This window comes from Chondrus crispus, genomic scaffold, assembly GCF_000350225.1.
Source record: "Chondrus crispus Stackhouse genomic scaffold, scaffold_175, whole genome shotgun sequence".
Classification (NCBI taxonomy): domain Eukaryota; phylum Rhodophyta; class Florideophyceae; order Gigartinales; family Gigartinaceae; genus Chondrus; species Chondrus crispus.
The window spans coordinates 23,077-33,764 of NW_005179044.1; the positions used below are offsets into that span (position 1 = coordinate 23,077).

Below are 10,688 nucleotides of genomic sequence, written 5' to 3' on the forward strand. Positions count from 1 at the left end.
AGGAACGCGCGGAAGCGACTTCAACTCGTTGGAGTCGGGTGCGGGGGTCAGCCGGTCGCGCGGCACGGTTGGGTCAATTCCTGAGAAAAGGCGATGGGCGGCGGCGAGCGCGGCCGGGCTGGCCGCCGGCAGGGAGCACAAAGCCGGCAGGGCCTCTGCAAGCGGGGGCGGCGGCGACGAGAAGGATGTAGGGGGCCGCGACACTGGTCTCCAACGTGCATTGCGCGGTGGCCGGCAGCGTGCACTCAGTTCTGAGACGGTGCGGCGCGTGTTCGGAGACGCGTCGAGGCTCGGAGAGAGCCCGTCTTCGTCGACGTCATTGCAGGCGGTGAGAAAGCCATTTCGGAGCCAGTGCCCACCTTCCCCACGCCGCCCCCGCTGTCAGCTCGTCTATCTCATTCATCACCAGCAGTACCTCTCATCGCCAGGCACGCTAGACATCGCATCGGAGGCATGCATCCCGCAAAGGCTGAGTTTCGCATTGCAGTCAAATTTACTCGACGCCATGCTCGCTCGCACTCCAGCCCATGTCGAAGATCACTCATGCCGATAGCAGGTGTTGCCTTGAATTCTGCGTACGAGCAAGCAGGTCGACCTTCTGTCTTAGTGTCAAAAGGAATGAAAGTTCTCAAGCCTGCACTTGCTTCAGGGCCGTTCCTAACGAAGAGTTCGCGGTGCCAGCACCCGAGCACCCGGACATTTGGCATGAATGGATTGGTTGAACGGGAGTAAAAGCATTTCCAATAATGTTTTTGCTGGAGCAGGTGAAAACGTGAAAACCAGCACATGCGATGTGATAGGTTGTGTCCATCAAATTGCGTTGCATGAAATGGCAAAATTTTAGGGGATGATCGACGACACTCTATTTAATTGTGAACACATGCTTCCGCGTCGGCGGTGGCGTATTAAATTTGTTGCCAAGTCGCTTTCGGCAGAGCAGCCTCGACTTCGATTCAGCTTACCATTTCACATCACCGTCACTAGTCAAGCGATGGGTTCTGTAGGAATGGACGATAGTCAGAGACGCTTTCGCCGACGCGGCGGTGCCAAGAAGAAGAAAAAGGCCCAATCCACTGTCGACGCGCCAATCGCTGCAGCTCCAAACGCCTCAGTGGGATATGTCTCGGGCTTTCAATCTTCCTCCACCCCATCAACTTTGTCCACAGATTTGTCATCCTATCTCTCTCAACTCCAATCTAGTCTTCAGGAGCTCGACCCGGATGGCTCTCTTGCCACCACATTTGCGGGCTCGTCCACTGTGGACCCCGACGACCCGCCGCCGTCCGTGCTCCTTGCTCGAAATGCGATCGCGGAACTCGCTCCTCGGGTCCACGAAGTCGCAAGAGACGCGTTTGGATCCCGCTTGCTAGAGTCGCTCCTCCGCGCATGCGCTGATCCGGGCCCGCCGGCCGCTCTGTTGGGCGCCGCTCTCGACGCTGGGCCGCAGCGTTTTGCCGCCCTAGCCGCACACCACGCTGCGAGCCATGTGGTGGACGCAGCCTTGCAAGCGATTGGTGGAGGGTGGGAGGGCGACGGGGACGCGCGTGCATGTCTGAAAAAAATGGCGGATACGGTGGGCAAATGGACACAGAGCGACTTTGCTGAAGTAGTGAATAGTGCGAGCGGAAGTCACTCTTTTCGCGCGATCGCTGCCACTCTCGCCGGAATTCCGCGCGATGAGCCACGCGAGGCCAAGTTGGACGACTCTGAGCGTGGTCGGATTAGGAGTTACATTGAGCGCATGGCCGTTGATGTACCCGACGAATGGCACTTGGCGTTGCACACTATGACGGAAGGGCTTTTGCAGGATGACGCAATCGATCTGCAGAAAATGCTCTGGAAGCCATCGTCTTGCGCAGCTCTGCAGGCGTTGCTTGCGGGAGTGAGCGTAGGAAACAAAGAACTCGCACTTCAGCTTGCAGAATACTGCGCCAAGGGCCAGGAAGACCAGCTGATGCGAAACGCATGTGGGAGCAGGTTTATCGAACGGGCAGTTTTATGCCTTGGTGCTAAAGTCGTGCAAGGCACCTACAAAGGGAGGCTGCAAGAACTCAGTAAGGATCCTAAAGCAAATTTTGTTGTGCAGCGGATTTTGCTTGGGCTGAGGGGTAGGGGACAAGTGATGAACGCGTGGGATGAGCTCGAGGACGCAGTTCCAGAGATGTTGGGTTTCGGAAGGGCGCGCGAGGGCGTGGTCCTGTCACTGCTGCGTGTGACAGAGGCAGAGGGAGATGAAAACTGCAGAAGGAGAGCGAGCCGCTCCGTCGCGCGGGCGTGCGGGGCTGTGGGGGAAAGAGGTAAATCGTTTGCTGGGATGCTGATGATGGGCTCTGAGGAAATGTGGAGGAGATGGCAAACGGATGTCAAGCAGCTAGGCAGGACGGGGATGGGAATGTATGAGCGAATGGGTGATGTGCTCTTTGTGCCGAAAAAGTTGCTGAGTCCGAGCTTACTCGGCACATTGATTGCAAGATGTGTCATGCGATTCTCCGGCGGGCCGGGGCAGTTGATGAGAGATTCAATGGCAACTCTTTCAGGAGAAGAACTAGTCGCACTTGTCGGGAATGCAGTGGGGAGTCGGTTAGTGGAGCAATGGGTGGATGGGGAGACACTGGAGGTGAGCAAAAAGATTGCTGCAAAGGTAGTTAATGCGATATCAGGAGACAAGGCCGAGGGAATTCTTGCAGCCGCAAAGAATCCGTATGGTGCACAGGTCGTGGTCAGGTGTGCTGGTGTGGTTGCGGGGCCACTGAGAAAGATCATGATGGAGGCGTTTGCGTCGGATTTTGAGGAACTGAAAAAGCATGATTGCGGGCAAATGGTGCTGAGAAAGTGCCGGGTCGAGCAGTACATGCGACGAGGGGAGGAATGGGAACATGAAGAGACGACGCGCGAGACGCGAGAAAGGCTGTTTACAGATATTTTACAGGATGACGACGAAGAGGACGGTAACGAGGTTGAAGAGAAGGCAGCAGAACAGGAGAAAAAGGAGAAAAAGGAGAAAAAGGAGAAAAAGGAGAAAAAGGGGAAAAAGGAGAAGAAAGAGAACAAGGAGAAAAAAGAGAACAAGGAGAAAAAAGAGAAAAAGAACAAGAAGAAGAAAAGGAAGAGGACGGACAGTGATGTTGAGATGGAAAGCGAGAAATCGGTGAAGAGCGCTAGGAGCAAAGAGCCGAATGTTATCTTCGACTCGCTTTACAAAGACGCAGAGGTGAGAGGAGACATAGGGAAGGGGGCCGTTGTGAGAAATGAAGACAAGAGTGACGAGGAGCAAGGCGGGGGTGGCCTAGAGAAGATCCTAAACGCGATCAAGGATAAAGCGAAAACGCCCGATGCAAAGAGGTCAAAGAAGAAGGACAAGGGGAAGAAGAAGAAGAAGAAGCGGAACGATTCTGAATAAACGAGACGTCATATGGGTTAGCTCACGATAGATACGCAAAACGCCCTCAATCTAATTTTGAGCATGTACAATATTGCTTCTGTGTCGTAGAGGGAGATGGTCTCCCAAAGTTGGAAATGTAACGAGTGCACAAACGCGATGGATTTTCGAGAAAGCAACACGGAAAGAGGGGCCCTCCTTGACACGTGGAGCGGGATCCACGTGTGATGCATCGAGATCAAGTTTTAAGAAACCCCTGCACCATATTTTTATCAAACAAATTTCTGAGCCAAGCAAGTGAGGGGCTCGGAGGTCACCACTGCGTATCTCGGTGCACAGGCCCAGAAAACCCTGTGCAATGTGTACGGGTACACAACTTTAAGTCAAACCTACCGCACTGCCCATCAACTGCACCGTCCCAACGAGCTGCCGTTGTCTCGTCCACAACCTTGCAACAATGGCTTTCGTCCCGGCTCTTCCGCTAACCGCCTCCCGCACCACGCCTGTGGGCTCCCGCAGCTCACTGTCGGGCACCACTGTGACCAACCCCGCATCCCGCAGCATGGCCGCAATCACCATGGGTTACGGTGATTACTCGTACAGCACCGACAAAACGCGAGGCCACGCCATGCAATACTACATCGACAAGTTCCGTATCGTCTCCGACTTCGGCCGGGGCGTTCCTCTCTACGCCAGCACCCCAATGCTGGGCCGCGGAATCATGGGCGGAGTCGAAGTGCCCAAGGAGGGCATCAAGCAGGTATTCGACCCTGCCCTGCCAACCTCCGACGAGCCCACTGCCCCGGACCCGCGCCTTGTCGAGGCCTCCGGTCTGTACCCGTGGGATTCCGACTACGTCGACCCCGAGTGGAGGGCGGATACCTTTGCAAACATGTCCGACGACGAGATTGCCGACCAGTCGTTCCAGGAGTTCCGCGCCAGCGTGTCCGAGAGCCGTGGAATGGCCCTCACGGCCATGGACTTTGGCGCCACCGCGAGGGTCGAGCGCATCATCGGCGGCATTGATGAGAAGGAGCTCCTCACCCTCGACGGAGCGCTGGATGTCAATTACGCCCGCTTGCAAAAGATCTCTAACCCAGCCACGCTCAACCCCACCGGCTCGCCGCAGACGGAAATTCCAGGAATCCCGTACTTGACGAGCGTCGGCGCGATGGACTTCATAGAGAAGCCCGGCGAGAAGGTCGCGTTTTGGAAGACAGACAAGCCGGCAGACCTGCCATACAAGAGGCCGTCAGGCGCAGATACACCGGAGTTGCCGTACAATGCTAGCCCGGACGTTGCGGAGATTCAGGAGGGGCAGGCTGCGCGTGGATTGCTACCGGGAGACGAATAAGGATGTAGGAATCCTGCAATAGTTATTTCAATACCGTAGAGTATTTCGTGATTGTCTGCAATTTGTAGTTAAAGGGGAAGAGGGGGAACTCATTGCTGGGTGTGACATGTTGTGTGAATTTACTTGCACATACACGACAGCGCGAGATTATGCCGCCAGCTTTGTATGTTATGACTTGCCGTCCAACTTGTCGTCCTTCTCTTGTGCAGATACACTTGTGGAATCCCCGCCCTCCGTCGCCTCCTCATTAACCGCCACATCTGAACTCTCCGTCTCTAGTTTTCCTTCATCTTCCGGAGCCCTCTGCATCGCTTGCAATGTGTTAAACAACCCTTTGAGACACATGAGCCCCGGCTGTTCATCTGTAATTCTAATAGCAACATTTGGCGGCATGGAACTGGCAATCTCTAGTGGGGCGTCTACATCTACATCTGGACCGGCATCCCACCGGAAGACGCGTCGATGTGAAACCATCCAAAAATGCTCCCTCGAGGTCTTGTTGACATGCGGGGAGCGGTTCACACACCACCTCTTGATGTGCTTGGGCGGGGCGTAGACTCCGCCTCTCAGCTCCCCCCCGGCGCGGGTGACAGCTCGACGCGCGCGATCGACGGCATCCTCAAACGAATAGATGCGGACGTCGTGGGTTTGAAACTTGTACGTGATTCGTCGTGTCGTCCGCGCCACTGGGTAGTGCCGCATCATACCCATGGCGTGAGATGGGATGAGTAGAATAAAGAGGACGAGGACAAGGGTGTGCTTTTCTTTTCCTACGTGCCTTTCGCGAATCCAAAAAGGGTGAGTTCGATTTGGTTTTCCGATTCGCAGGGCGACGCGACGGAAGGAGGCTCGCTCGGCGCGCCGAGGCAGAGGCTGATGCCAGCGAGAAAAAGTGTGTCGAAGGTGATCTGCGGGAGGGGAGGACCGGGGCAGTTTCCCAGACGTGTGACCCAGGTGGGGTGGAAAAAGTCGACCAAATATTTGGAAGGGTTATGTCCACGTGTATGGCGTGGGGAGAGCCATACTGGCCGCGACTGTGCGGTGCACTCTGCAGATGCAATACTTGTACATGATAAAGGGGGGGTGCTGCAATTGTCAGACAGTGACAAAAAGATCGGACATGCAAAATATTTTGAAAATTATCTCCGACACAAGGGCCAAGGTGCACCGCCGCGCATAACAGCGCCAGACAGTGCGCCGTATCTCAGAACGACGTGGTTGAAATTAAAGAAAAAATATCTCAATCGACTGCTCACAGCTTGCTACGCATAAGAGTGTAACAACCCAAAAATACAAAACAGGCATACTTTTCTATTGTTTTTTTAATTTGCTTCGATGTCCGATCTTTGTGCGCGGTTGGGGTGCAAAAGTGTCCGCGCGCTTCAATCTCACTCCTCGTCTTTGTCCGTGCTTGTTTTCGCCAAGTCCCAGTAGACGAACGGCTGAGAGTGTTCCCGTCGCAAGACATAAAAAATGGTGATTGCTTGACAATTACAAGTACTTTTTCCTTTTAATATTGAGGTTTTTGTCCGACATTTAGAGCACCCCCCTTTACGTAGTGATGTCCCACATCAACAAGCTTAGCCATATTACCCGTCACCCTCTCCTCCATTCCTAGACGAGCAAACTCAAACTCCGCCAGCGAGACACATACCTCACCTAAATTCAAACACCCCCAGCAACCTTCACGATAGCAATGCCATCACGCGCCCATTTCTATACCCCGAAAACCTGCTGCTTATATCCGTCCCCCTCGGCCTCCTGCTCTCGCACCTGCTCCACTTCACACGCACAATTCTACCCTTCAACATGCCAGAAGCAAAGTCTGCCAGAGGCCTCGTCCAAGTCACCTCCCACTATCAGGACGGCAAGAGACAAGAGTCACTAGTGGACCGTAAACATCTCGCAGAAGTCGACCGTAGGCCGAGAAGGCGGCGCGTCACCATCGCATGGGATGACGCCCCCACGCTAGTTCTCATCGCTGTCAACCCGGAAAACACCCGCTCCATGGAGGCCCTCCCCATCCTCATCAAGTCTCTCCAGTCCGTCCGTGGTGTCGTCGTCGCCGTCGAGCAGAACATTTGCGACAGGTGTGACATCAACGTCCCCGTCGTCGTCCCGTTGCTGGCTCATGCCGTCAACAGCCAGCCTGAAAAGCACAGGCTGCTCTCAACCAGCATGGACAATCTTTCCCTGACTGATAGCTTCAAGTTTAACCCCTTGACCAAGTCCAAAGCCGCTCACGAGCCGTCGAGGGAAATTGTCAGACCCGACGACGTCGACCTCGTCATGACTTTGGGAGGCGACGGTCTAATCCTCCATGTTATCCAAAACCTCTTCCCAAAGGCCGTCCCTCCTTTCATGCCGTTCAATCTCGGTAGCATGGGGTTCTTGACCCCGTTTAACTTTTCGGACCATCAGAAAGACGTCTCCTCAGTCCTAACCGGTCAGAATAATTCTGTCACCATGCGCATGCGCCTGAAATGCGTCATCGTTCGTCAGACCATCGGTCCAAACCATACCTGCTCGCCAACCATTCACAACTTCGAAGACAACGCCCTCAACGATGAAACCCGGGAAGCTTCTGTCACCGAAGAGCATCATGTCCTCAACGAGTTGGTCATCGACAGAGGCCCAGCCCCTTACCTTAGCAACCTGGAAGTCCTTTGCGATAACTGTCCCGTCACCCGGGTTCAGGCCGACGGCATCATCGTCGCGACCCCGACCGGCTCCACAGCATATTCTCTTTCTTCCGGGGGCAGCATGGTGCACCCCAGCGTGCCTGCAATCTTATTTACTCCAATTTGTCCTCATTCCCTTTCGTTCAGACCAGTACTCTTCCCGGATTATGTCACTCTTGAAATCAAGGTCCCACAAGACTCGCGAGCTTCGGCATGGGTTAGTTTCGACGGGAGGCATCGCATGGAGCTCATGAAGGGCGACAAAGTCGTCGTCACCGTTTCACCATGGTCGGTGCCCACTTTCAGCCGTGCGGACACTACCAACGACTGGTTCAAGAGCGTCAGCCATTGTTTAAGATGGAATGAACGCGTGGTCCAAGGTCAGCAATACTCAAACTAGAAATCGTAAATAATACCAACCAGATGAAACCCGAACCCTTGACTTCTGGCTACCATACGTATCACTCTTTTTTACGCCACAAATACGCATATTCTACAATCCCTAACGCGGTAACCGAATGAAAAACGCCGTTCGTGACCGGGAAAACTCCGCTCTGCACGCACACCGTATCCCGCATCTTCGTATGAACTTCATAGTCGCTTCATAGTCGCGGGATACGTTTTGTATGCGCTCCGAAACTACTCCTAGGAGTTCAAAGTATGGACTCCCAATCTGGGAGTCCATGCGGTTTCGGGTGCTTGCGCAGGTCTGCAGTACAGGTAGGTACCCTTGGGGATTAGGGTACTGTGGATGAATTCATGCCAAAGGAGGCCTTGATCCTGCTGACGCAACATTTCAGACGATCTATTCGTGTCATTTCTCCCCCTTGCGACTGTGCAGTCTGACGCAATTCGGTAGACAGACACCCGTGACACTCGTTTGTGGGAATGAATTCCGTGTCTGTGTGTGGGTCATATAGATCGCCAGTCTCTCCGTGTCGCATGAAACCAGCCGTTTAACCGCTAAAACCCATCTATCTACCAGCTGCTATCTACGTTGCTGTACACAAGTAGTGACGTCACTCGCTCAAGGCTACGAAGTATTCCAGTGATGCTTTTGATGCGAAAAGAAAAAAACGAAAACTGCACTGACACGAGGAAAAATAGGAAAGCATTTTGCCACAGAACAAAAAGTCATCTATGAAGAATGTTTGGGTTCAGGGTATATGGTATTGAAGGCTTACTGACAAGACACTCGCTTGACGGCACCCTGAACGAATGCTACTACATGAAGCAGCCGCAAAACTCGTCCTCCTCGTGACTTCCCAACGCAGTTGAGGTTGAAGCATACGGTCTGGTTACATAGAACGAACTGCAGGGGTACGAAACTTCCCAACTGCAAAAAGAAGTATGACGCCCTGTCACAAATAATACAGTAGTGGAATAATAATAAAGTGCAAAATTTTACAGGTGGGACTCGTAGAAGTGGGTCCAGTTAATATCAACGTGTTCGGTTGGAGGACCAGAAAAGAAAAGGTATTAATGCGGAGAATCACGGTGGTAGTGTTTTGAAAGCAGAAAGGTGGCCCGGAATGGCAGCGAGGAACCTTATTACTTGGTGGACAACGCAAGGAATGTAGCAATGCTGTGACTCGTGCGCACGCTGCTCTCCCTGGGAACGACTGGAGAGCCGAAAAAATGTGTAACAGCCACGTCCGCTTCGAGCCCTCTCTGAGGATGATAGCAGGGGAGTTCCTCTGGGCAGGGCTGAGAGTTTTAAATATCGCGAGTGGGATGCATTGCGGGCTGCGGGAATTTACAGGACGGAGTGGGGTCATGTCCTGTGGTTCGCAGGGAGAAAAAGGCAAAGTGGCCCTCTCATGCAGAAATTGACACGAGATTGCGAGAGAGGTTTGGTGTTTGGGGATTACTTACTGTTGCATCGAGACTCGTCCAGATGGATGGGTGGCCCGGAAGAGGGTTTCCTGAAAGGCAGGGAGGGGGGCCGCGCCTTCACAAGAAGGCTCGACAGTACGCGACGATGTAAATGTCGCCTTCACCCATGTGTGGGCAGTGCCCTCATTCTCATGTCCACGAGAGTGCGCCTTGGGCACTCATGGATCGACAGTACGCGACGATGTAAATGTCGCCTTCACCCATGTGTGGGCAGTGCCCTCATTCTCATGTCCACGAGAGTGCGCCTTGGGCACTCATGGATCGACAGTACGCGACGATGTAAATGTCGCCTTCACCCATGTGTGGGCAGTGCCCTCACTCTCATGTCCACGAGAGTGCGCCCTGGGCACTCATGGATCGACAGTACGCGACGATGTAAATATTGTGTGCGCGGCATAGTGCTGTAACACTGCAAACACCTCTTCACCTGTGCAGCACTGCCATGCCTAACTTGGGCGCCAGAGACAGCACATAAAGACCGGTAGCGCGGCCCCGTCTACGCGGATGCCGTAAGGCAAGGCGTGCTGCAGAGTGAACGAGAACGGTCGCATGAGAAAAGAAGTGTAAATTACAGATACCGAGGGCGGTTCGAAAGAGACACGGTTCTGGAGGCGGTTACAGAGCGGGCAGTGATTGGCCGTGCACCAGAGTGCTGCAAGCGCGCGCCGTGCAGTGTCTCGCGACCTGAAGAGGGGGCGATGGCTTAGCTACAGTACAATGGCGCAGTGTAAAGTAGGCATTTTCCCGCTCCTTTACAGTCACATTCACATTTGAAAGTTTGAATTGGAAACCTGCGACGACCGCATCCATTACGCACTGCGCGATGACGACATCAGCAAGCCCGCCGGTCGGACAAGCTCCCACCACATTTATACCAATTGATTTATACGTACACCGCCCGGTGTATCTCCGCACGTAACGTCATCCGCGCTTTATAACGGCCGCCTCTTAAGGCGGCACGGCCCTACTGCTGCCATGTAGCGGTTACGTGCACCAGAAGCACCCCTACCCCCGATCTCCTCCATCTGACCGGCTCAAAAATCCACTGCCACAAGCCAATAAGGCTCCCTCCCCAAGACGAAGACAGGAAAACGGTTCCTGCTCGTGATCACGGACCGCTTCAGTAAGCTAACGCAAGTCGTTGCGCTCCGCACGATAACAGCGTACACGGTCGCAGTTGCGTTCTGCGACTCGTGGGTGTTCAAGTATGGCGTCCCTCGCACGTTGCTTTCGGACAACGGCCCTCAGTTTAATGCCAAGTTCTTCCACAGCACGTGCCGCGTTCTGGGGATAACGAATTTGTACACTTCGGCGTACCATCCCCAGACGAACGGGCAAGTCGAGCGTTATAACCGAACAATCGCCTCGATGCTGCGGA

General features: G+C 54.0%; 4 protein-coding genes; all 4 read left to right on the forward strand.

Moving 5' to 3' along the window:
* Nucleotides 1-1,006: 1,006 nt before the first annotated feature.
* Nucleotides 1,007-3,442, forward strand: CHC_T00003135001 (hypothetical protein). XM_005714198.1 is given in 2 exon segments: nt 1,007-3,400; nt 3,401-3,442. The coding sequence occupies 1 exon segment, from the start codon at nt 1,007-1,009 to the stop codon at nt 3,398-3,400; it is 2,394 nt and encodes a 797-aa protein (XP_005714255.1). The 3' UTR covers nt 3,401-3,442.
* A 394-nt stretch (nt 3,443-3,836) lies between these two features.
* Nucleotides 3,837-4,899, forward strand: CHC_T00003136001 (hypothetical protein). XM_005714199.1 is given in 2 exon segments: nt 3,837-4,733; nt 4,734-4,899. The coding sequence occupies 1 exon segment, from the start codon at nt 3,837-3,839 to the stop codon at nt 4,731-4,733; it is 897 nt and encodes a 298-aa protein (XP_005714256.1). The 3' UTR covers nt 4,734-4,899.
* Nucleotides 4,900-5,213: 314 nt separating this feature from the next.
* Nucleotides 5,214-5,465, forward strand: CHC_T00003137001 (hypothetical protein). The gene has a single exon (XM_005714200.1). It carries the CDS (start codon nt 5,214-5,216, stop codon nt 5,463-5,465), a length of 252 nt encoding a protein of 83 aa, XP_005714257.1.
* Nucleotides 5,466-6,542: 1,077 nt separating this feature from the next.
* CHC_T00003138001 (hypothetical protein) lies at nt 6,543-7,875 on the forward strand. XM_005714201.1 is given in 2 exon segments: nt 6,543-7,814; nt 7,815-7,875. The coding sequence occupies 1 exon segment, from the start codon at nt 6,543-6,545 to the stop codon at nt 7,812-7,814; it is 1,272 nt and encodes a 423-aa protein (XP_005714258.1). The 3' UTR covers nt 7,815-7,875.
* Nucleotides 7,876-10,688: the final 2,813 nt, after the last annotated feature.

Bases quoted from the DNA above. Each gene is read 5' to 3' on its own strand.
- CHC_T00003136001 (XM_005714199.1), top strand. From the start codon at position 3,837: ATGGCTTTCGTCCCGGCTCTTCCGCTAACCGCCTCCCGCACCACGCCT.
- CHC_T00003135001 (XM_005714198.1), top strand. From the start codon at position 1,007: ATGGACGATAGTCAGAGACGCTTTCGCCGACGCGGCGGTGCCAAGAAG.
- CHC_T00003137001 (XM_005714200.1), top strand. From the start codon at position 5,214: ATGCTCCCTCGAGGTCTTGTTGACATGCGGGGAGCGGTTCACACACCA.
- CHC_T00003138001 (XM_005714201.1), top strand. From the start codon at position 6,543: ATGCCAGAAGCAAAGTCTGCCAGAGGCCTCGTCCAAGTCACCTCCCAC.